The following is a 27,544-nucleotide window of genomic DNA, read 5'->3' as shown; positions in this document are numbered from 1 at the left end:
TAATAGGACCACTTTAATGTTTCTGCTGTTGTTTTTCCTGAATCAAGTCACGTCTTGGAGCATGATGTCATTAAAGTTAGACTAAAAGATGGAAAGTGATATTGAGGACACTGGAAACACCTTCAAATTGCCAAAACATTTCAATTAGAGGCAGGAAAAATGAAGAAAAAAAAAATATATATATATATATACTGTATATATATGTTGTGATAAAACTAATAATTTCCATTTTTAAAAACTGTGCATTTAAATAATTTGACGAAAATACATACCCAGATAAAAAAAACTGTTTTAAGAACATTTTGCTAATGTTCCCTTTAAGTTATGAAAACGTTATTTCTGAATGTTCTCACATTTAAAAAAAAAAAAGTTTTTTTGTTGTTGTTGTTTGTTTAAGGTTTTGCAAACATTTTATAATTGTACAAATATTTTGAATTTTCTCAAGCAGTGTCATTTAAAACAAAAAAAAATCTAAATATTCCATGAACGATTTATACATTTTTATTTTATTTTTTTTTGAGAACGTTAGTAAAGACTAGATAACACTGAACGAACATTCCATTGATGTTATTGGAAGAACATTTGTTCATAACTTTAAGAGAACCTTTCCAGAACTTTAGCCAAAGTTCTGAGAAAGGTCCTTGTTAGCTGGGTAGAGAAATATTAAGTTTTAAGGTAGGAACGACTTTCATAATCATGTAATGTATTGTACAGGTGAAATGTCTCTTACCTCATCAGCACATTCAAAACTGTTAGAACACTTCTGCTCACTGTCCTGTGAAAATAAAAATTGATATTATTAGCATCATGTGACCATAATCTGCATAACTATACTGTTCAGTGTTAATTGTGTATGGCTACCCTCCATTCATCATTCCATAGCAATCTACTGTATAAAATACTGTAATTTCAGTCCTGGGTTTAAAAAAATACATAGACTAAGCTGTAGTAGAACTGTGTAATATGGATGTTAAAGCTGATTGTTACTTAGCTTATACATTATTAAGAGCTTAATATCAAGAGACTGTAAATCATCTGTAGTTTGGTTCCCCTGAGAAGTGTAAACTGTGGCACTCTCAAATAGCTAGACACAACAACATTGTCTCAACCAATGGCATGCAGGTCTGTTTGGCTGACCAATGAGAGATGGGGGTGCAGACATTACAACCCTAACCCTTACCCTTAAATACTCAGTAAATGAGAGAAATCAGCTGATTGTACTGAAGATGGAAATTATGTGGCCAGTCGTTTCACTTCTGTGCAAAATGTCACTCATATCAACTTCAAAGTGCTTTGAGCAGGTGTTTTTTCTCGTGTTATAAAGCAGAATAAATGCATTAGATACTCTAACACTTGAAAGCTATGACACGTATTCAAACACTTAACATGTTCAAGAAGTTCTCAGCTGGTTATAGTTTGTTAGCTACAAAACAATTATAAACAAACACCTCGTCTTTGCGAGAAAAAAACAACAATAAATGCAGCCTCTTTGATGTAAAACCATAATTAAGAAGCTTTACAAAAAATCGCACAATGGTTTGCGTGATTGATTCTTTGAATTGCTTTTCCCACAAGGAACATGCAAAGTTTTAGAGCGGTTTATGGTTCAGAAGGCAGTGCAGTAAAATGCAATAGTAAGAAAGAAAGAAAGCATGGAATCACTTTTTATTTACGATAAAACACTGACTTCAGAGGACTAACAAGCTGCTTGAAACGAAAGCAAACAAACAGAAACCCAAGCAGAACTTCACAGGGAGGGTGACATTAATAAGCATTATTAATAACTGATAGTTTCAGTGCCCTATTTAACAGTGCAGTCAAATCCCAGGCTGCATCAGGAAATGGATTCATCTCAGAAAACATTAATTTCCTTTTGTACCCATCTGTAAACATTCCATGGCAAATTCGCTAAACAGATGTGGCCATTTTACGCCCACAATATTTCAACACAAAAACCTGTATACTGTATATTCACCCACCACCTGTAATCCAGTTTAACCAAGTGCTCTCTGCTCCTTTGTAGCAACATAAGCAACAAAATGCCCTTATTCTTTTGTGATGTCATGTGCTTTCAGTGTTGTAAATATATTGTTCCTGAAGAAGGCTGGGTCTTTTTTCATATTTAATAGAATCTTGAGCAGTTCCAGTAATCTTTCTGCTAATTTAACCATCTGTTTGGATAGAAAGCAGCTCTTTTGTTTCAGCATCTGTCCAATTTCACAACATTTCTTTCCACAATGTAGATAATCATGTTTTTCTTCATGTGGACAATTGGTTCTGTTCACACATGAGCTTTAAGCACAAAAAAATGCAGTTAAATTTATGGAAAACCTGCATTTGTGAATGCACCGATTGTCATTCTATTCAGCAGAAACATGCCTTCTTTTTATGCAACTATACCAATTTTCTACTTCAAAATAAAATGTTGCCATGGGTGGAATAGCATTTGAACAGAGATTCAGCCAGCACAATTATCAAGTAAAGCAATCTTGAAACAAACAAAATCTGATGTGTTATGCCTGACAATGTCCACCCTAAAATGTCCAAAGTGGACTTTTTTTGTGGCTAAAATTGCACTCTCAGAAAAAATAGGTGTACAACAGCTTGTCACTGGGGCTTCAAATGAACCTTGGTACCCTTTTTACTGCTAAAGGATTCATAATGGTACCATAAGAGTACATATTACTATTCTAAGGTATTAATATGCAAATTTTTCTTACAGAGTAGCAAATCATTCAAATCATGATATATACTGTATATGTATCAGGTGAAAAACTGACTATTTTTTCCCCCGTTTTATGGACAACTGGAATATTTGCAATGAGATACACACATAATCAGAGACTTGACATTTTTGAGTATGGCTGCTTATTCAATCAACACATTCCAAACTCTACAATTCTTTACCGCGAGCGCGAGTTCAATACATTCAACTTGTAAACGCACCAAGTAATCGAGTAGATACAAGCAGCCATGTCAGATAACCACTTATCACAGATTGACTGTTGCCTCCTACGACAGTTGCCGGAGACATAAATTAAAATAGTTATTTCCCGCGCGACTATATGATATTTCTGTCTGTGGAGTTTTTATAATTTGTTTCAGCATGGATGAGAGAGTACAGTCATTTTCTTCAGTACCCAGGGGCTTATAACTGAATCCTCAGGACTTAGGACAGAGCTGCGAGGCACGGTAGGATGGAAGTCATATCTCTATAATGCAGGTCCTTTCAAACTTAAATTAGCTGACAAATTAGTGTTTGTGATGACATCACTCATTTACATAGGATTACATAGCGTCCTGTATGCAAGGCAAATCATACTAACATCCTTGAAATCAATGCGACAATCAACATACACTATCTAGCTGAGTATAGAGACAGGATTTTCATGGGCCAGATTCAAAACTTAATCTTCCATCTGAGCACCGAGGCTCAATATTTCATGATTTTCAGGTATTACAGACCTCGTTGATGTGGACAGCCATGCTGCAGGTCCACTCTAAACGGCCTCTGCATGAGCTGACAAATGCACTCAGTTTATGAATTATTCACCTACATACTGAATTATACAAAAGTGTTTTACCTTCCACTAGACACTCTTCATATCTTCAGGTAAAACATGATTTATTAATTTTTTTCCCACAAAGAGGAATTCTGCTTCCCTCAGTTATTTTAACGATTGTAATAGTTGGTGTCCTCAAGGTCTGGCCTAGTTTTAAGGGGGAGTTTAATGGAATTTGTGTGTTTTGCTTTTGTACATGCACAAAGCAGCGATACAGGTTTTAGCACTGATCTTGACATTCAGGGCAATTCAGGACTATCCAAATTGAATGTGGGCTTACAGAAATACTAGCACTATTGCCCATTACACTAACAAAAAAGGAGTTTCCAGGAGAATATTGGGTAATGAATGCGTTTTATGACTTTAAAAGTGAACTGTGCAATTTCTGTGCCACTTGCACAAGGGTTGCCAGATCTGTGTAACCAATCCAACCCATTGAACAATCAAAATTAGCCCAATGACCATTGAAACTATTGGGGTAAAGAAAGTCATCTCAATGACAACAAGTGTCCCAATTTATCTAAATTCACCCCTACTCTGTAAAAAGATTTTTTGAAGTTGTAAATAGATGATTATTGGAGTATGTTTTAAAAGAAAATACTTTGTCTACTTAAAAATGTTGCATTTAATTCAATTGCTATTTGCCATTTCTTTGTAATTATTTGTGAAATTTACTAGCAACCCTTTTTACTGCTAAAGGATTCATAATGGTACCATAAGAGTACATATTACTATTCTAAGGTATTAATATGCAAATTTTTCTTACAGAGTAGCAAATCATTCAAATCATGATATATACTGTATATGTATCAGGTGAAAAACTGACTATTTTTTCCCCCGTTTTATGGACAACTGGAATATTTGCAATGAGATACACACATAATCAGAGACTTGACATTTTTGAGTATGGCTGCTTATTCAATCAACACATTCCAAACTCTACAATTCTTTACCGCGAGCGCGAGTTCAATACATTCAACTTGTAAACGCACCAAGTAATCGAGTAGATACAAGCAGCCATGTCAGATAACCACTTATCACAGATTGACTGTTGCCTCCTACGACAGTTGCCGGAGACATAAATTAAAATAGTTATTTCCCGCGCGACTATATGATATTTCTGTCTGTGGAGTTTTTATAATTTGTTTCAGCATGGATGAAAGAGTACAGTCATTTTCTTCAGTACCCAGGGGCTTATAACTGAATCCTCAGGACTTAGGACAGAACTGCGAGGCGCGATAGGATGGAAGTGGTCACACTAAGTCATATCTCTATAATGCAGGCCCTTTCAAACTTGGATTAGCTGACAAATTAGTGTTTGTGATGACATCACTCATTTACATAGGATTACATAGCGTCCTGTATGCAAGGCAAATCATACTAACATCCTTGAAATCAATGCGACAATCAACATACACTATCTAGCTGAGTATAGAGACAGGATTTTCATGGGCCAGATTCAAAACTTAATCTTCCATCTGAGCACCGAGGCTCAATATTTCATGATTTTCAGGTATTACAGACCTCGTTGATGTGGACAGCCATGCTGCAGGTCCACTCTAAACGGCCTCTGCATGAGCTGACAAATGCACTCAGTTTATGAATTATTCACCTACATACTGAATTATACAAAAGTGTTTTACCTTCCACTAGACACTCTTCATATCTTCAGGTAAAACATGATTTATTAATTTTTTTCCCACAAAGAGGAATTCTGCTTCCCTCAGTTATTTTAACGATTGTAATAGTTGGTGTCCTCAAGGTCTGGCCTAGTTTTAAGGGGGAGTTTAATGGAATTTGTGTGTTTTGCTTTTGTACATGCACAAAGCAGCGATACAGGTTTTAGCACTGATCTTGACATTCAGGGCAATTCAGGACTATCCAAATTGAATGTGGGCTTACAGAAATACTAGCACTATTGCCCATTACACTAACAAAAAAGGAGTTTCCAGGAGAATATTGGGTAATGAATGCGTTTTATGACTTTAAAAGTGAACTGTGCAATTTCTGTGCCACTTGCACAAGGGTTGCCAGATCTGTGTAACCAATCCAACCCATTGAACAATCAAAATTAGCCCAATGACCATTGAAACTATTGGGGTAAAGAAAGTCATCTCAATGACAACAAGTGTCCCAATTTATCTAAATTCACCCCTACTCTGTAAAAAGATTTTTTGAAGTTGTAAATAGATGATTATTGGAGTATGTTTTAAAAGAAAATACTTTGTCTACTTAAAAATGTTGCATTTAATTCAATTGCTATTTGCCATTTCTTTGTAATTATTTGTGAAATTTACTAGCAATTTCTGAGTTAAAAATTGTTTCTACACCAAGATTTTTCAGTGTAGCCCAAATACCATAACTAAAAATATGCAACTCCCACACCTAGAATACATATTGAAAGGTAGGAAATACTTGAAAATCACTGTATAGTACTAATCATGAATGCAGTCTGTTTTCATAAACAAAATCATCTTAAGATTGACAGCTAGTGAACAAATTCCTTTGCTGTGGGTGGTAATCTTTTTTTTTTAACCATTTGAAAATTAAATATTAATCTCTATTTAAAATCTTGTTCTGATGCTACTCTTTTCTGGTCTTTATCATACAGTACATAACTGTACAGGCTCTGATGAGACCATCTGTCTCATCAACTTGCAGAATTTTAGCATTGATAGAATATAAATTGGGTAGAGTAAAATAATCCAATACAAGCATTCCGGTGAAATATAATTAACACAATGTTGAACCTTTAACCCGGGGGGAAAAATCAACCCACAGCAACCGTTTAAAAGTAAAGGCCCTCTGTCTGCTATTGGCTAGTCAAACATATAGCACCACCCCAAACTCACACCATTGGCTGAGCTGTTGCTGTGTCAGACTGGTTGGAATTCTCAAACAAACAATGTTTTGAAAACACCTCAGCATGTCAGTGTTTGCACTTTTCTAATTAAATCATCCTACAAATAGCTTACTTATAATTGTCTCGGCATACTGCACTCTTAGAAAAAGGTACAAAGCTGTCACTGGGGTGGTGTCCTAAGGTTCAAAAGCTAAAGGTATATATTTGTACCTTATTTACCCCTAAATGTTACATATTAGTACCTAAAGTGTACATACAAGTAAGCCTTAGTAACAGTCTTGTACCTTTTTCTGAGAATGTAGGTTAAACTGGAATAGGAAAAACTATTTAATATTTAATAATAAAAATGGAATACTTCATCTTTAAATTCCTTCATTTTTTAGCTTTGGATTCACTGGGTAATAATATAACACAATGCAGTGAACGACACAAATTTTTTAGACCTACCTGAAGGTTGGCGCATGTGGAGAAAACACATGCCCTGTCAATTTGCTTGACATCATTTGAGTTGATGACATGTTTGGTGATGATAGCCGGTTGCAGATTGGTCCGTACTGATGGGACTGCTGACTGAGACTCAGTGATGGGAACTAGAGTCAGCTGTGTGTGAGTTTCATAACTAGAATAATGGTAAATGATTACTCCTCCGCATGGCGTCTCAGAGTGAGCCGAGTTAATGAAGAGAAATGGTTGAGTTTGGAGCTGGGGCTGCCAGCTGCCATTTGAGAACTCGGAGCACCGAGATTAATGGTGACTGAGCAGGGCTCTGTGGCTATGATGTGGTCAGAGGTCCGATCGATAATACACAAACACAAACCTGACCCACGCACACACACACACACACACACACACACACACACACACACATGCAAATAAAAACATGAATGAAAAAGCCATGAAATTTTCATGTGGCAAAAAAAAAACCCTCAGCAAAAGAGATCACATGCCCGTAAGGCATAGCATTTCTCATTAATGTGCTATTTAGGTTAAGCCCATAAGGATGGCTGTTCAGGCTGTGAGGTTACGTGAGGTTTCATCTCCACTCACTCAAGCAAGTGTTCTCTCTGAAGTCTCTGAGGAAGGCCTCGCACTCAGCTTCATGATTTCCACTGCCTCGACAGCCACACCAAGGGGAAATAGTGATGTTGGTGTGGCTCGCATCCACATAGTTTGGAGTCACATCTGATCCTGTAAGGCCAAGGGTAGAGATTCTCATAAATATTCATTAGGTGGGAACATGTTGGTTTATAGATCTCGCTGTCTGGAGTATAATGTGCTGTTTGGCTGAGTATAATGGCCAGAGGTTGTTGGTTTGCTCTCTTTTAGAGGTCCGTTTGTTCACAGCACGACTGGATTTTTAACCCTCCAGGATTCATTTCAGGTAAAAGGCTAAAAGGATGCAATTTAAAATTTTCTCTGATGGTTTGCAGGCCTAATTTACACAGCAGAAGTAGTAATTATTTCAGATTATTTTATGTAAATTGTCAAAAAGACATACATATATATATATATATATAATTTGTAAAAAATAATAATAATAAAGGTAGCGGCTTTGGGACATCACTTGATTTCCAATGTAAAATCTGGGTCCTGAAGCAAAAGCAAGTGAGAAGCAGAGCAACATTTGTGTCACTGCAGTCTGTCCTCTTTGACTGTACTGTGACACAAGACTTCTTCAGAATGACTAAGGTTGAGAACTATTATAAGCTGACTATAATTGCTTAATCAGGGGGGTGGGGTAATAGCTTAAATCGCAATGTTGGAAATACTTCTGTTTTAAACCATGAAGGCGAGCCAATGGATATCACATAAGCAACATGCAAACTTCGTGCAAGAGGTATGCCGGTGAACGTCTTAATCTCAAGTCAATTCACTATAAGCAGAAAGTGAAAGTAAAAACGGAATGACGGCGTAATGAAGGAGCTTTCGGCATCTGTCGCTGCATATTCTCTCAGAGACGACGCGAGACCAGTCTACTTCAACATATGCTGATAACGGCATATAGCGAACTGTTTTCATTTATTCCCTTAATATTTCTCTTGTGACCCATACATAGTGAAAAAAAAAAGACAAGAAACGTATTTTGTGTTAAACAGGTTGTTTTTGAAAGTTGGTGCTTGAAATATGCTAAAGCTTTTTATTGATTGATTTTAATTTATGACTGCTGAGTTAATATTTTAATTATAGGCCTATACTTCATTGTATATAGACCTGTTTTAAAATATTTTTTTTTTACATTTTTAAATATAAAATGTTAATCTTTTGTTATCCTCGCAGCACGTCAGTTATGTGGTAGCTAATATTGCGGGGCAAATTAATTGTAATTTTAATTTAATAATAAAAGTAACTTCATAATAATAATAATAGTCCTAATAAAAATAAGAATGTAACAGGCCTACATTGATTGGAAATGCCAAATCCTCTTAATATTACCAATAAATAATCGTTGATACAACATCATCGTCTTTCGACGCACACCAGCAAGAGGAGGTTATCGCGGAGCCTTTGGCAGTGCGTGCCCGTCCACTAGACAGCACGTTGCCTGTTACGGCGTTTGGGCTGCCTTGTTGAGCACAGTGGCACTGAGAACATTATATTTCACACACTTAAAGCTCTTTTAGTTTCCATATGTAATAGGATTAGTCCAACGAATCGTTCGGTTTGTAATGCGTACCGAACCGAAAGCCTCGTACCGAACGGTTCAATACGAATACGTGTATCGTTAAACCCCTTATATATATGTGTGTGTGTGTATATATATATTTGCGGACAATCTTTCTTTTGAACAATTTTACATGTTGCCTTTATCAGACTGTATAAATATAGTACATAATTTATGTATAAAATATAACTTATAAATATAATTTATATGTAGTGGCTTTTAAATTTTAGGAAAAGGGACTCCAAGGGGATTGTTTTATTTGGGGTCGTTGGCTTCAAAACATTTGAATATCCCTTGCCTTCATCTGTTCTCCTGTTCTTTATAATCTTTCTTGAAATAAAATTCCTGATGCATCACTAATTAAAACAGCTAAAGAAGGCAAAATACATGTTCCAAAGAGTCAGTCCATTAAAATGCAATTCCAAATTCTTATTATTGCCGTGCAGCAGATTTTTCTCATAATCACTCACCAATGAGTCCAACGTAGGACACCAGACAACCGTGGTAGTTATCATTAGGACAGCTTGTTATTGAATGCGGTGTCGTCTGGCAATTCATGTGGAAGTCTGCCAGCCTGGATCTAGTCCAAAAACAAAGCAAATTATAGAATTTAAGAGGCCTGAAACATTTTTAGCACATTCGACTGAATAGGATTTAGATGCACGCTTGAATAAGCTAAGGTCTTTCTATATTTACAAAGCACGATTACAGTACATGACGCTGAAGAAAGGATGGATTTTCATATTCTCAAATAACGCCGTCTGCACCTTCTCTTTAAGGTGCTCCAAGAGTCACACACTTTTGGATCAAGTTATAAGGGAAGATTTATTCTAACAGTTATTTATCACCACAGCTGCATCCGCTATCATCAATGCTCTAATATCCAAGACCAAAACAATACGCAGCAGTGAATGTGCAATATGAGATGCGTTCTGTCAGGCCTAACTAGTGTCTGGTGGGGTTCCAATTCAAGGCCATTTTCTGCTCGACTCCATGTGGTATTTCTCAAACTCAAGCAATCTGCCTCAAATAGCCTCTTCCTAGGGGGTTATGTGCATTCAGAAACAGATTGCTCCAAGCACTAGACCTGAGGTGGGCAGGGGGTCACATTAGTACTTATTCTTGAGTATAAACTCTCTCCCCTAGCACTTTACAGACACATAAACTCGGAATAATAGCCCCGCGCATCCTTCCCTCACATAATGCCGGCGAGATGGAGATCTTAGGCTCGCTGCCCTCCTGTGAGACCTTGATTAATAGTGAATCATCCTACATGGCAGTATGGACCCCTGACTCACCAACTCAGCTACGGTGTGAATATTAACCGAACCATTCTTGCTGTTGGGTCCACATGTGTTGCCTACTGGGTGTTTACCTCCCAGAACAAAGAATGGTGTCTGCATCGCTCTCATGGGTTCTTGCCGAAAAGGTCATCCTTTCTACTCTGCTTTATTGACATGGAAATGGATGTTCCTCTGATGCTTTTTGTGCCGTATTTTCACCCCAAGCTTTATCTCTAGATAAGCGCTGCCGTGACTCACGGCAAAAAAGGCAAAGGCATGAAGGTGTGTGAAATCAGCAATCAAGGAGCGATGCATGCTGATGAGACTGCAATCCAAAGTGGACCGCTCTGAAAGGGCGAACTGAAGTGCTCCCAAATTATGGCACTAGCAGTTCAAAGATATTACTCAATTATTTAAATTCCCAACTACATCATAGATTCATTTTTAACAGAGCTGGAGTGGAAGACCTTGCTAACATAATGCAACTAGAGGAGACTGTGGAAAAATGTCACATGGGGTCAGCTGTAACAGTCAGTTTAACCAATTAGAAATAAGCTATCATACATACATAATCACCAGTGTCCAAAGATGACACACAAAGACTGCACAAAATGGGACATTTGGATAAGCTAAAGAAAAAAAAAAAGTTTCCACAAAAATATGAAGCAGCACAACTGTTTTTGGCTTAATAAGAAATATTAATAATATTATTAATAATAATATTTATTGAGCAGCAAATCAGAATTATTTCTGAAGGATCATGTGACACTTAAGACTGGAGTAATGATGCTGAAAATTCAGCTTTGCATCACAGGAATAAATTATATTTAAAATATATTAAAATAGAAAACAGTTAATTTTATTTTATTAACATTTCACAATATTATTGTTTTACTGTATTTTCGATCAAATAAATATAGAAGATTACAAAACAAATGAAAAGACAAATATGAGAATCAAAAAGCACAAACAAACAAAAACAGTTAAAAAATATAGAAATGAAATATTACTTTCTGGTCACCCAGTTTTTCTCAGGATCCTGGCAAAATCTTATTTTTTAATCTTATCTTATTGAAACAGCATGATTTTTAAACTAACATATGCTAAGTTATTTTAGGGCCGCTGAAAGAAAGTTTACTGTGAATTCAACATGCCACCTCACTTAGCTCAAGTTCTATGCAAAGATCATGAATATTCTATCAGTCTACCATCATGATTCAACCCCATGAACTTACACAGCCATGTCCTGAAGCAGATACGTGAAGCTCGTAGACGTGGCAGTAAATACTCTTGAAAAAAATTGAATGTGGAGTTTTTACCTTAAGGAGCTTTTTCTACTGCATCCAACCCTTAAAATTACTCTCATTCTCTGAATCCGATGTATTCAGGTCTTTTTTATTAACATTCATTTATTTGATTTGAAGAAAACAAGTTAAATGTGAAGTGTGTAATTTCACCAAACAAAACAATGATTGTTTTCAAACATGTTTCTAAAACACTCCCCCACCTGCCATTGGTCAACCAAACAGATAACCCCGCCCCCAAACTCACACTATTGGTTGAGCTGTTGCTGAGTGAATCTCAAAGAGAGATATTGAAAGCACCACAGAAACTAATCTTTTTTATTTATTTATTTTATTTATTGACAACAAACCTTCAAATGACTATTTTCCTGCAAATTAGGTAGGGATTAGAGAGCATATTTTAATATCCAACATGACAAAGCATTTTAAGTGTTTGACACTTCCTCAAATTATCCACTTGACACTGGTTGCAAGTTGAACTCACAACACTTCAAATATGAAAATCCATTTGAAATCTGGATGTATTATCATAGAAAATAACAAATAATTTTCTCAAAAATATGTTAATTAAATGGGAGAGCTGTGTTGGGTCTGAGGAACTTCCTACAGATTCATAATGTTGTATGATGAGGTTTGAGTTTTTGGCAAAGCAGAAAAGGTGCACATGGGCTGCCTTGTTTTTCTATTAGACCAGGAACATAATAACGATGCTTGCCTAAATTAAGGAATCCCTCAGTGGAGCTGATGATTTACATTGTTAATTACATTCTGGCTGGCTCAAGGAGGCAGAAGGGTGGGAGATGTGTAAATGAATGCCCCTGGTAACAGGTTTGCAGGGCTGGAGTGTTAAACCGTCATCATCAGCATTAACGTTACCTGCTCCCCCCAGGAGACCTCATGAGCCTGCTATGTCATTCAGGGACATCTCTAAACGGATGTCACCCTCTCGTTGCCAAACATCATGTGCATAGAGTTAGTCAGACCTGTGGCGACTTGCAGATGATGAACAAGTGTTACCGAAAAATAATTACAGGGTTTTTCATTTTTTACTTTGAAGCTAGCTGGTCTAAGCTGGTCAAACTGATTTAATCAGCAATCCTGTATCAATTAAATTAACACATTTCAAATGTGCTGTTTTATATTTGGTCCAGTTTATTCATAGTTGTGCTAAATCTAACAATGGTCTAGATGCTTTATACTCATGAATTGCCACAGATGTAGTCTTATGCAGTGTAGCAACTAAATAAATGTAGAAACACTACTAATTTACCTATATTTTTCAGTAGCCCTAAATGAGATGGTTTATGTACCCAATAAAACTGCTCTGATTGTAAAAATATATTATTCCTGCTAAATCCATCTTAAGCTGGAAGCTGTTATTTGGAACATGGTATCTGGTATCGTTAGCCCGTAAACGTGTTCCAAAACTAGCTTGACCACCTTCAGCTGATATGGCCATCTAGTTTTGTTGATGGTCTTGGACAGTCTAGCAGCTTACACTAGCTAATGACAATATTAAAGCCTATTGGGTCTAATTTTTTGCATGCAATTTGTCTGTTCAAACCAATGTGTTAAAAAAAGAAGATGAATTATTATACAGACTTATTCTCTGACAGTAGGTGGCGCTTTTAGAAAAGCAGAAATACCCTGGGTTACATAATACTCAACTCTACATAATATAGTGAGCTTTTAATACAGTAATACAGTAAGTTTTTAATCAAGCAACTCGTTCTAGTTCTAAAGTGACGTTTTTGAATTAGTAACGGAGGCTTGGGCTCAACTGTTAAACCGTCAAATTGTGATTTGAATCCGTGGTGTAAGGAAGTAGTTCTGCACAAAAGAGGGTTTTTAAAGACACTACGTTGTTTCTTATGTATGTACACACTTGTGCCATCGAACTGTTGTATAAACGCAAAATATCACACTCGTAGCCGTGCACTATGGCTGTATATCGGCATATCACACTGCTACTCATGTAAAATTGCTCATTTATTTTGAAAAAGACTATGTCTTCCTTTAATAGTTTTAACATTTTTAGCTACTTTTTGTTAGTATCTTTTCAAAAAAGAGTTACTTTACAATAAATTTACTGCTTTGCCCAGTAGTTTTGGTGTTATATAGTGACACCTAGTGGCTTGGATGATGCAGTTTGTTTAGCTGCTGCCACCTCACTGCAAAACAGTTTGATTTGTTATTTATTCAGTCTCAAATGGTGAATCACATACATGCTGATCAATACTCTGGTATATATTATATTGAATCTGTAGTATTTGTAGTATATTTCATTTGTTTTTTTTGTTTAGTCTTAGTAAACTACTATGTTTACTGTAAAGAGCACTAGCTAAAGGCTCTATATAAAACAAAGTATTATTATTATTAGTAACAGTACCTTGCAAGGCTGGTCATATGATGTAAACATTGTGCAGCCCATTGGGGGAGATCCACTTCATGAAGAATAAGCAACTAATATATCTGAAAGTCTAAGAATAAATCTTTATCCTTTCATTGACATTTCTGTTTAATGTTAATTTCTTTAAGCAAAACATTTTTTAAACTTTAACACAATTACTGAATGTACCATTAAGATGACAAATGTGTTTCATTCTTCAGCAGTGAATCATGGCAGCCCACTCATTTCCTAATTGGAGTGTTTATCACTGATGATTTAGGAACAGATGGATGGGGTGCTTGTCCTCTTTATACTCTGGCCTCGGCCCAGCATGGATATCCGCAAACAATAGACAAGCACGTACTCGGACAAGCAGAGTATCAAGGCCAAATATTTCAGGCAGGCTATGACTCTTTCTGTTTCTATAGTTCATTTGAAAATGGTCCTTCAGCTGTTAGGAAAGATCTCATTATACTTCAACTTTAACATGTCCACAGAGTTTCTGAACATCTCCTGACTGTGCTCTAATAATAAGTCCATATTGTACATATTTTCGTTTGGGAATTTCAGACTTCAGGAGTCTTTAGCTGTTAAATAAAAGGGAGGCACTGTTTTTAAATTCTAAACTTGTACCTATTTTAATGTGATTTATTTCCTGCGACTGCATGTGTGTGCATATTTTTACACTTGTGTGGTTAAATTAGCATCTTCTAAGAAGTCCGGGGGTCCAGCGGGATTCATGACCATGAAGTCTAAGCAACAAGACCATGAATCATTTACACAACTCCTGAAGGCACACTGAATCTAATATCCATGTCACCTGACTCAAATAAGAGTCCACGACTGGCTTTTTCAGCTTTCAAGCTTAAGCCAAAGCTTCATCTGTATGATAGCTTATTCAAAATGCTTTTGGACAATTTCAAAAGCTCAGATTAATCTCATTTGTGTTCAGGTATGAGATGGAAAAGCATCAAAGTATATGGAATGTATCGAAATGCACCATTAAACACTGGATATCAAATAAATAATGCATTTATGTTAAAGTAAAAGAAAAATTGAGTAAATGAAAGCAGCCAGGAGCTTTAATGATTAGAGAGATGTGGCCTCCAAAATGTTTTTAGGCTTTTTAGTGTAAGTAAATGCCACATAAAATCCTTAGATTAGTAACTGGCATGAGAACTGCCCTTTTATTTGCTGTACTTGTCCCATTACAACAGTTGGCCCATGGATAATATACCATAGGGATGGATGAGGCACTAATGAATTAAATAAACTATATTGCTTACTGGTAGATTAGCACCAGTTTTTGTTAAATTACATATCCAGCAAAATTAAATATTTGTTTATTCTTTACATTTACTTGTGAACATAAAAATATGTATTATAATTACATAAAGAAGACATTAAATAATGTGTGGGTTTTTTTTTTTTTAAACATCCTAATTTGAAAGCACTTTTTTAAAACTATGGGACATTTGTTGTCTCTGAAAAGTCCAGGATGTCCTCCTTAAGATACACTAAGATTACAAACAAAATGCCCTTTACAGAGGACAAAATGAATGACAGGGTCTCGGAAAGTTATTCAAGTCAGGCATAACAATACATATGAGTGTGTCTGTTTACTGTATCCTCAGCACTGCACTGAGTCAGTTCTGTTGGATGTCCTCCAGTCTCCTGCTATGGGAAAGGCAAGGTGATTTCTGGAGGCTATGACAGATAGAAAGGGCAGCCAAAGTCCTCAGGTTGGCCTGGTGGGGGCCCTCGCTTTTCTCTCAGTTCACACATCACACAGTGTTTGAGGACAAAGGGTCTGGAGCCCAGTGGCCATACATGTAATAAGTGCAGGAGTTAAGGATGCACCAGACAAGCTTGTTGAATGCAGGATAGATAAAATGTCAAGCTTGCATGCATTTCCCTCACCCTGATGTTTTATTTGGGCTTGTTTTATACAGTATATGGGTCATTCCTACAGTGCAGTACATTTTAATGTGAAACATGTCTTATTATTAAAAAGAATACCTCATTTGTTTTAAAGATCATATTATCATATTATGTATTTTAACACAATATAACAACTATTTAACCCTGTAGAACCTGACATAATCAGTGTAGCCTGAAATCATATTTTGTTGTTTAGTTTATTGTAGTTTATTATCTTAAAAAACATTAAGCATAAATAGTTTTTGCCTAGCAAAAGCCAGTTTCCCAATGACATCATCATCCAGGAAGTGACATCATTTTTATTGAGGAAGCAACAGTATAGGTGTGCTTTTCACCTCCTGCTTGGATTTACTGAATATTCAGCTTGTAAATTTGAGACCAAACAACTCTTGACTGCAGGTGCCATTTGATGTCATTTCCAAGATGGCGGCAACCTAATGAAATTGTCTATAGGTGAGTGGAGCCATCTTGTTTTGTTTACATTTGTCTATAATGATGATTGACTAGAATACTAGAATGCTTTTAGGTTTGAAATGGGAAAATTTTACTCAAGTATTCCCACATTCAACTTAAGTTAGCATGTAACATAAGTGTTTAGCAGTGGATTTGATGAATTGTGTGATGTTTTGTAGTTTTAGATTTGTTTTGTCACTCTAAAATAATCCATCCTGTTTGATAAATTACAGAAATCGATATGATAGTATCAAAATATGGTTATCAAAATGACCAAATCAAAAGGTGACCTCTAAGCTAACATCCTGCTATTTTCATGACATTGTGTATATAATCAAGATGTAATTCATCAAATTTGAGTGTAGGAAGCTTGACTAAAGGATATTTTCTATAATCTTTTATCACTTCTGTAATTTCTGCACCACTAATGGCACCGAATGCAATTGTATTCTTCTCGGTTGGGTTTCAGACTATTTGTTCGTCTGGGGTTAGAGAAGGTTTTTTTTCCATTTTAGTTTTCACTATAGTGGCACAAAAATGACATGCTTCACCTTTAACTTACAAGTACATTCATTTGTTTAAAAGTTAATCAGCCCAAAAAGTATGGCATAAATGAATAAAACCATACAGTGTTTTGTAAAGAAATAAGTGCCATAATTTCATCGACAACAGCACTGTGGCATTTCATTTAATGCAATCTTTAGGTCTTGCAGTTCAATTAAATAGTGTTTGTGACCCCTAGCTTCTTTTTAAGCATGAGTAAGAAGCTGGTTTTTAGAGTTGCTTTTTCATTCAGTGCCTTTCAAATACAGGTTTATGTTCGGGCAATCTCTTGCAGTCCCAGGTGACTGTTGATGAATTACACATGAACTGAGCACAGGCTCAAAAGAGAACGTTTCATTTGACACAGCCCATCGATTTTCTCCTAGTTCACAATACTAGGTTAATTACCATTCCCCACTCGATAAAACACCTATTCTAAATGTTGCTAATAGACCGTAAGTGTTCACTGGTTGTGTGATTGATCACTGATTTTTTTGTTCTTCTGAAATTAAGTGATAAGACAGGGTCAAGACATTGCATGCTTGAATGCACCGTATGCTGATCAAACCTTATAGTAGATACAGTGCTGCAATTGGTTGTCTGTCAGCGTTTGGGTCAATAATTAGCTTTTAATGGGTTGTGTGTCCTTGGCTATATAGATTACATATCGGTTACTTCTGTAGTGAAGTGTTTTTTGACCACCTAAGGATTCAATCTCTACCATGTTTTTGAGCTTATGGATCTCCTGCTGATTCAATGTTTGTAATGTGTGTTGAGTATATGGATCACCTACTGATCCAATGTCATTTCTGTTGCTACTGTTCCTTCTGAAGGTAATTTATAGTAGCCCTACTATTTAGAGTTGACCTACAACAGCTAATCAGTAATAGTCAATAATACAAGTAAAATACAATTAATTTTATTATTTATTATTCAAGTCTTTGCACTGTTAACTTCAGGGATTCTGCATGTTGGTTGCACCACATGACTTTGATTTGACAGACATATTATTAAATATTACTAAGCAGTGAAACGGTTTCATTTTTTTTCTTCTAAGATTTTTAATTTTTTTTTACTTTAGCAATTTAACTTCTAAATGAGGCATTTATTTTCTTAATTATGATATCAGGACAGTTATATTATTATGACATGATGTACTATATGGTATCAAAAATATCAAATAAAATATAAAAAACTTAAAATATGTATATTCAAGTCATTTATTTTTTTAATGAGACTTAATAATTGATATTAGGATAGTTGTGTCATCCTGAAATGTTTGACTTTGTGGCCTACAAATATCAAAAGTAATTTTAATTCAGAAAAGGGGTGAAAACACAAAAGAGGTATTCAAGTCATTTATTTATTAGTTTTTATGAGACTTTTTTATTTAATTATGGTATTAGGACAGTTGTGTCATCGTGACATTTTGACTTTATGGCCTAAAAATATTTTAAAAATTACTTTTAATTCAGAGAAAAAATAAATAAAAATAAAAGAGGTATATTCAAGACATTTAACTTTTTTAATTAAACATTTTCTCTTAATTATGATATCAGGACAGTTGAATTATCCTGACATATTTGACTTTGTGGCCTAAAAATATCAATATTAATTTGAATTAAAAAAAAAATATATAAAAAAAAAACACCATGAAAGAGGTATATCATTTAATTTTATTAATGAGTCTCTTTTTTTCTTAGTTATGATATCAGGACAGACCTGTCATCCTGATATATTACATTGTGGACTAATTTTTTTTTTATTAATTTGAAATTAGAAAAAAATAAATAAAAATAAAATAAAAGAGGTATATTCAAGTCGTCTAACTTTTTTTATTAAACTTTTCTTTTCTCTTAATTATGATATCAGGACAGTTGTATCATCTTGACATTTTTTAATTTATGTCATTTTTTAATTTATACATTTGGGCTGCACGATTAATCGAATGCAAAAGTCATGCGCATCTTGTCAGTAAAGCCAGTTCTGTGATTAGTATTACATTTCCATCACGTGCTTTCAGATGGAGCAGCATTTAATACACAGAGCTGTAGTTCACTGACAAGCTACGCAATATCGCGTTCATTATTGCAGACTATTTAATTGTGCGATAATGAGATCTAAGATATCGTTCTGCGACAATGACAGCTGTTGTGAAAGCATGTGAAAATACCACATATAATAACATGTTTTTACTCCAAACTCACTTCATAACGTCAGTCGAGTGTTTAAAATAAATCCTTCTGTGAGATGATGTGGCTTAAACAGAATAAAGCAGGCAACATAATTCATAGTATTCTAAGCAGTGATAAAGGCTAAGTCGATTAGCATTGCATTATTATATACTTTATTATAATGAAAATTATAATAAGAACTCAGATAAATCACATATTGCCGTAGTCCTGTGTTTATTAGTCACATTGAATCAATGAAAGCAGTTGAATCTTCTGTTTATTCAGCTACCGCTATAGGGATCTCTTGGATTTCTTCTGCGGGGCATATTTGGAGTTTCCGCATGAGAGAGCCCTCTGGCTTTCGGATGGAGATTTACTACTGATCACAGAACCGTGCTTCACTGAAAGATACACATGATAATCGCAGCTTCTGCCTTATAGCGATTTCATTCCGATTTATCGTGCAGCCCTGATTTAAATTTAGAAATTAAAAGGTAATTTTGACAAAAGTCATTGTAGGTATGAATTGATTTTTTTTTTATTGTATTTTTTAATAAATTAATAGAGTCAGGTCAAGTGAGGGGTTAAATGTCACTGTCGTTGTTAGACTCTTCAAATATTTAATAGAGCATGCACATGTTAAATCGTTCATCAAAATTGTTAGCTGCAGCCCTACCAAACTGTCAGCCTATTTTTTGTATTTCTGGTGCCGTGACCCGGACGAAATAACCTTACCTGCAGAGCGGATCTGAACGGCAGGTCCTCCTTAGCTCAAGGCAGTTTGGTTTTGACTTCTCCTCAAAAGAACACGCAGGCATGATGGTTTGCCGGCGACGTTCAGCACATGCTTTATCCCGACAGGAGCAGAAGACCAGCGGGTAGCTGAATTCCGTTTGCACGCGGTCAAAGAACTGCCGCAGACCCCTGTGACAGCGCTTTCGGTTGCAGGGTTCCTGCGCTTGCTGAATGGAAGTTGCAGGGCTGCAGGTGGCCATGAGTGCAGTACGCTGTTTCTTGCAGGTGTCGTTGAGGTTGCAGGCTTTTGCTGCATCCAGGCATGGATTGCAGGGCTTGCCCGTGTCAGAACACAGATTCCCTTTTGCAGAAGCAGAGTCCATGGCTGTGGGCACAGATAGAGGAGAGCAGTGAGGGTCAGCATGCTTGGTTAAACAGAGACAAGTCAGATTTGAGTGAAAATACGTATTTAGATGTGTCTACTCAGGCACACAGGCGACGCACTGTCAGGTTGCTTCAGCTTTTGAGCCTGCAAATGTCAATGCACATGTATTCCTCTAATAAAGGCATTTTGCAATACTCGTACATGAAAATAATCAAGACAAGCACATTTATCAAATATTACCCTGGCTGTGCATGCGTCCTCCAAATTAGCCTCTATTCACATCTCCGCTTGAAAACCATGACATATTATGACCTTTTCCGACTTTTTGATAGGAGCTAACATGATCTCTAATAGCGTTTTTCATTTCAACATGCACAGGCGGCTTCATGCTAGTCGAGCTTTTGTCCTTTGAAGCATGTTTAATTAGATTTTGCCCAATGAGAACTGCTGGATAAGCCATTGTTAGAAGTCTTGGGTGGTTCAGTGTGAAATAGCTCTTGCTTGTCATTTAGAAGATAGTCTCAGTCTTTTCTGAGTTGAAATTCTCACTGAGATGGCTTTGTCATTGTCATGCTCCAGGCTGAGACTGGTCACACTAGCATGATTTTGTGAATATTTAATTATCTACTTTTGGAAACACTCTAAGGCAGTGGTTCTCAACCCGCGGCCCATCATGAATTCAAATGCAGCCCACCATGCTGAACACAATTTTAAAAATAACTTTCAGTTTTACAATGTTTTTGTTATGTAAAATAATTTAGTTTTTCATATATTATTTTCAGACATGAGCAGACCTGTACTCACGTAGGCTAATTAACGTTACGCTAGGGCTGTGCAAAAAATCGAATGCGATTTGAATCAAATCGGCAATGAATCGCCTGCGATTTTGAACACGATTTTGTGTAGCTTGTCAGTGAACTACGGCTCTGTGTAGTAAATGCCGCTCCATCTGAACGCACGTGCTGGATATTTACTTCTAATCACAGGAGCGGCTTTACTGAAGAGATACGCATGAAAATTGCATTTGATTTTTTGCACAGCCCCACGTTACGCATTTAACGAACACTTACAAGCGCTCACTTTGGCAGAAGTCAATTCAAATAGTCATCAGCAGCCATTAGTTTGGTAAAATTGAGCATCAGAATGGACAAATTTGTTATTAAGGGAGAAAAACTAAATGTGGAAAATGCCAGCGAAGGAACACATACAAACAAGAATAGTCGCAGTATCAGCAGTGAAGGTAGGAGAGTGCTGGACTTTCGGTTTGCCCCGCCACTCACTTGAAGATGTTCAGGCAAAATGAAACACTACTATGCAGCAATCATCCTTAATTGCTGAAATGTGGCAAAAGAGCTCTGGAGAGAACCTCAGATTATTAAATTCGAAAGTGCTTTCCATATGTAGATCAACATAGGCTACATTTGTGAATGCACATTTTCTGTCAGGACCACTATAGTCAAAGATGATTGACAATTAGCATACAGTTTTGATTGGCGGTATGGTTCTGTTCTGGGCAAGAACTCCCTGCGCATCCATGCAGCCTAACATGGATGAGAGCAGGGAGAGCAGCAATAACCACCCCAGAGTAAACAGAACAGAACCAACGTAAATGTATTGCAGATATTGTTAAAGTTCAATAATTTTATGTAAAACTGCTGATAATACTGAGGGACCTTATATATGAATGCTTAGATAGGTGTCGTATTCCTATAGGTAGATGGGGATCAGCTGAGAGTCAGCTGATGCGAGCTTGACTAACGTGACCTGCCAGAACTAACGCTATGCTTGATTTCGGCAATGTCGCGTGTCAAGCCACCCTTCCGTGCGAGTCTTACAGAGTACAACTTACAATCGATCTTTACTTAATATCCTAATGATTTTTGGCATAAAAGAAAAATCAATAATTTTGACCCATACAAAGTATTTTTGGCTATTGATACAAATATACCCCAGCGACTTGAGACTGGTTTTGTGGTCCAGGGTCACATATGTACATGATATGCGTGCGGCCTGTGAGACTTGCACTTGGACCATAGTGCGGCCCAGTGGACAAAAAGGTTGAGAACCACTGCTCTAAGGGTTGTTAAGGCAATATTTACCCAGTGATATTTAACTTTTTATGTTAGTCATTTTGGTTTAGATATTTGTGAATGCTCTTTTACATTCAAGTCTGTCCATTAGTGGAGCTGGATGCATCTTTCAAAAAAATTAATGTGGATGAATTTCGCTTAACATTCTTGGAACTTGCATTTTTGTGTCTATTCTTTTTAGTGAATCAATATAGTATAACCAATGTGGTCCGATTCATGAATAAATTAATCTTTAGAAACTTTTCTTCTTGGGGGCTCAAAAACATGTAGTGCAATTAGTGTAGTAATCTGATACCTGAAATGACATTTACAAGTATTTTTATAACATACAACGTGACAGTGTAAATGAACTAATCACCCTTATGAGTTGATTCTTTTTGGTGAATCTATAGCATAAATTGTGACCATGTTTTAGTCTGATTCTCCAAAAAATTAACACGATCATTTTGGTGATTCAAAAACATGCAGTCATTGTAGTGTTATTCCTGACAGATGGCTCTTAAGATCAGTGTTATCAGTGTAGTCTGATTTCTGAACAAATTATTCTTAAGATCTGGTTAATTTTAGTGAATCAAAAACATGCTGCATATCCTATGTATGAGCCAAAAGAAAGAAATCTATTTTGGTAGAAAAATATTTTTGTATGTATACTGTAATGAAGCAATCATGTACTATTGCTGTTAAACAGCAAAACACATGGGAAATATTGTTGGGCCAAATACAACGTTTTTGCCTGTGTGGGGTCTGGCAGCGAAGACATGGCCCTTGGAGGCCCCCTTTATCTGTAATGTGTCAAGGTTCTGATTTATTCTAACCAGTGTGTGCTTTTTAAGGAGTCTTAACATCCCACCCCAAAGGAACACCGGCCAACATTTCCAAAACTCATTATCTCATTTTGCATCTTCAAATACGCTGATAAAATGCACTGTTTGCAAAGGGCAAAACTGTTCAAGTGGAAAAAAAGGAAAAGCTCTCAAGTCCTGCCAGAAGTGATAAATATTCTTTGCATATAGGAACGCAATGGCCAATTAGCACTACGCCAGAGCTACCTTGTTATCTCTCTGACAGACAAGGTTTTTACAGTATTCCTGGCTCAAAGCGCTTCCTTACTGCGCTCTTGCACATGTTTTATTAAAGCTGAGGGAATCAGGCAGGGGCTTCAAAACAGATCTCACTGAGGCCTCGCTTCTCACAAGGTCATGTAAGTGGAAAGTGTACCTGTCCGCTGATTGCCTCACTAGCAAAAACATCCCTGCTCTCTTGCCAGACAACAGCTCCTCACCCCTCTTTCCCAATGACTTATGACGCAAACACAATCTCACTTCTTCTTCAGAAACCCCTAGAAGTCCTTAGACAAGGACTGTGTTCATCAAACAGCCTGTTCTTAATGGAATTGATAAAAACAAATAAACTTTAAATGCCATGTTTTGGAATCATAGCTCAAATATGTATGCTCTTATGTGCTAAATCAAAATAATCAAGTACAAAATTAAGGCTGGGGGGAATATCCATAAGCCCTTGTGCTTTAATAATTTAATTATGTATGTTTGGTCAAAGCATGGTAGCTTAAGGGTGCATGAAGTAATGTACGTTTGAGTTCTCTTCAGTACTGCTAATGTTGTTGGTATTCGTTTTTCTTGCCGTTTCAAAGAGCCGTTTTATGTGAATTACTGGGGAGAAAATACCCAATAATTTCAAACGGTGCAGTATATATTGATACCATATTGGTTATTGGGCAATTTTAGAATTTATTTTATTTTATTATTAATGTTTTTTAATGAATGCAGTTTTTACAATACACTGTATTGTATTCAAAAGTTTAGGATTGGTTAATATCTTATGTCCAGTATTAATTTGATCAAAAATACAGTAAAAACAGTAATGTTGTGAAATAATACTACAATTTTAATTAACTATTTTCTATTTGAATATATTTTAAAATGTCACTTATTCCTGTGATTTTCAGCAGCCGTCACTCGGGTATTCAGCAGGAATGTTATGAAATGCTAGCAATATTAATAACAATGTCCCCAAAATTCAAGATATGATTGGCCCTGTATGAGTTATTATTTTTGTTTATAACATATTTAAGCAATATCACACAATTAAGAGTGCTGTTTTACAGAATATCAGCATGACTGCAAATGTGATATTTATTATAATTAATTATTATAATTTGACCTTTTAGACACACAATATTGTAAATTTTGACTGTTTTTGCTCTTTCGCCAACAAAACCGTTCCAGTCAAAGCAGAACAGTTGCAACACAGAGTGGTGTTTCATTCTTAATTGATTCAACATTTATGAATGAATCGGGTAAATTAATAATTCAATGACCCATTTATAAAGTCACTTGGATTGTACAGGAATAAATCAGCCAGTTTGAACAAACTGTTTGAATGAATGAATGATATATGATTAATTTATTTATATTTTCTGTCACCTTCTGGCAGTTTTAGTTTCATATATAATAGTATCATTTATATTTTTCCAATTTTTCATATTTTTATATTAAACATTAATGTAATTACATTATTTGTGACCCTGGACCACAAAACCAGTCATAAGTTGCACAGGTATATTTGTAGCAATAGACAAAAATACATTGTATGGGTCAAAATTATCCATTTTTCTTTTATGCTAAACATTATTAGGATAGTAAGTAAAGATCATGTTCCATGAAGATATTTTGTAAATATCCTACCGTAAATATATCAAAACGTATTTTTTGATTAGTAATATGCATTGCTAAGAACTTCATTTGGACAACTTTAAAGGCGATTTTCTCAATATTTTGATTTTTTTGCACCCTCAGATTCTAGATTTTCAAATAGTTATATCTCAGCCAAATACTGTCCTGGAAATCGTGATTCACGTTCAACGTTGAACAGAAAGTTCAAAAGAACAGCATTTATTTAATTTAAAAACAAAACATTTTTTTGTGTGTAATATTATCTTTAGTCACATTTGATCTTTTTAATGTGCAATTTCGAAATAAAAGTATTCATTTCTTTTTAAAATAATAAAATTCTTGTATTGATGGCCATTGAGAAATTTCTTTTTGTTCTGACTTAAAAGGGTCATGAATTAAAATCAGATTTTCTTTGATCTTTTGGCATGTACCAGGTCATTGTACTATAAAATCATGCTGTGAGTTTCAGAGCTCAAAACTTCCTTGTTTCAGGTTCATTGCACCAGATGACAGACTGTTGAGTGTATGAATACAGTGATCTCATCATTGCAACTCGAGTTTTGCACTCGCAAATGCCTTCATCATAACTAACAGTGATGTACAGTAAATAAGAGATTCATTGTGCAGTGTAGACTGCATCATTGATAATAAACTCACGGTGTGTGACTCCAGCGATTATAAAGAGAGCGTTCATTGATCGTTTTCTTTATATAATTTAATCACAATTTAAATAACTGATTATTTTAACTCTATTAAGAGAAACAACATGTTAGTCTCTGGCTTGATCTACTGATGCAAAAACAGCAATAAATGATTTTGAGACAAAGAAATTCTGACTGTACACAATCTCATCTCAGCAACTCGGCAAAATCTGATTATCATGCATCCGGCACCAGGTTAAAATAAAAATTAATCCATGCTCCTCAGAACCTTTTCTTGCTTTTAAATCTGCTGGCAATTGCAGAGCATAAACACTCTTTCAACATCACTCCCATCTTAGCTGGCTGTTCCACAGTAATCAATTGGAAACACTCATCGAAAGCATCCTTTAATGTTCCACTGCTCTCTCTATAGTGTGGCCATTCTTTTTTCTTTCTTTTTTTATAAAGTCCCTTTCTATTATCCTCTTATCTCCCTTTCCTGTCTTGAGAATCTATCATACCCGGGTCCGATGGCAATTCTTCAAAGAACCAAGCAGATGTGAGCAGTCATCTGTTCATTGACAAATGAACAGGAGAGCCATGTAACAAGATGTCTGATTATTTTTATGTTATGAGTGCTTTTCCAGTCCTGCATTAGAAGCGAAACGTGTGCTCAGAGGTGTGTTGTTTTGGTCTTGATATTCATCTTATCTCGTGTCAGAGGGAAAGGGTCTCAAACAAATCCTCAAGGAGAGCCAGTTTACGGAGGCTTTCGCCAGAGAGGGAAAGGAATTATGAAAGGAAAATATTTGATTTTGTTTTGGCTTCAGCCCTGAGTGGAAAAAATCTGCTGATTTTGGACTGCATCTTGCACATTTTGCGTTTGATTTAAGCGACTAGTCATATTTAAGGGAGACTAAGGAGTGTAAAAACATGTCAAATTTGTTTTATAATTCAATTTGTGATCGGAAATCTGGTGTAATCTGAATCAGCATGTATTTTTATATATAACATATGCATAACCTTTGCAACTACACTGAACAAAATTATAAACGCAACACTTGTTTTTGCCCCCATTTTTCATGAGCTGAACTCAAAGATCTAAGACTTTTTCTATGTACACAAAAGGCCTATTTCTCTCAAATATTGTTCACAAATCTGTCTAAATCTGTGTTAGTGAGCACTTCTCCTTTGCCGAGATAATCCATCCACCTCACAGGTGTGGCATATCAAGATGCTGATTAGACAGCATGATTATTGCACAGGTGTGCCTTAGGCTGGCCACAATAAAAGGCCACTCTAAAATGTGAATTTTTATCACACAGCACAATGCCACAGATGTCGCAAGTTTTGAGGGAGCGTGCAATTGGCATGCTGACTGCAGGAATGTCCACCAGAGCTGTTGCCTGTGAATTGAATGTTCATTTCTCTACCATAAGCCGTCTCCAAAGGCGTTTCAGAGAATTTGGCAGAACACACAACTGCAGACCACGTGTAACCACACCAGCCCAGGACCTCCACATCCAGCATCTTTACCTCCCAAGATCGTCTGAAACCAGGCACCCGGACAGCTGCTGCAACAATCGGTTTGCATAACCAAAGAATTTCTGCACAAACTGTCAGAAACCGTCTCAGGGAAGCTCATCTGCATGCTCGTCGTCCTCATCGGGGTCTCAACCTGACTGCAGTTCGTCGTCGTAACCGACTTGAGTGGGCAAATGCTCACATTCGATGGCGTCTCGCACTTTGGAGAGGTGTTCTCTTCAAGGATGAATCCCGGTTTTCACTGTACAGGGAAGATGGCAGACAGCGTGTATGGCGTCGT

At 36.2% G+C, this 27,544-nt stretch overlaps 1 protein-coding gene across 1 annotated transcript in view; it reads right to left on the bottom strand.

Annotated features, from left to right (window-relative positions):
* The window catches only part of gfra2b (GDNF family receptor alpha 2b), a 57,693-nt gene that overhangs the window by 3,080 nt on the left and 27,069 nt on the right, over positions 1-27,544 (bottom strand). Inside the window, exons 4-8 of the mRNA XM_016473158.1 lie at positions 19,911-20,295; positions 9,559-9,668; positions 7,474-7,614; positions 6,874-7,070; positions 731-775 (exon numbers count right to left, since the gene is read on the bottom strand). Of these exons, the coding sequence (XP_016328644.1) occupies positions 731-775; positions 6,874-7,070; positions 7,474-7,614; positions 9,559-9,668; positions 19,911-20,295 (878 nt within the window). The remainder of the gene's footprint in view (positions 1-730; positions 776-6,873; positions 7,071-7,473; positions 7,615-9,558; positions 9,669-19,910; positions 20,296-27,544) is intronic.

This window comes from Sinocyclocheilus anshuiensis, unplaced genomic scaffold, assembly GCF_001515605.1.
Source record: "Sinocyclocheilus anshuiensis isolate Anshui unplaced genomic scaffold, SAMN03320099.WGS_v1.1 scaffold260, whole genome shotgun sequence".
NCBI classification, from domain to species: domain Eukaryota; kingdom Metazoa; phylum Chordata; class Actinopteri; order Cypriniformes; family Cyprinidae; genus Sinocyclocheilus; species Sinocyclocheilus anshuiensis.
Note: the sequence above shows the minus strand (reverse complement) of the source record. Positions and strands in the feature narration are given on the sequence as shown.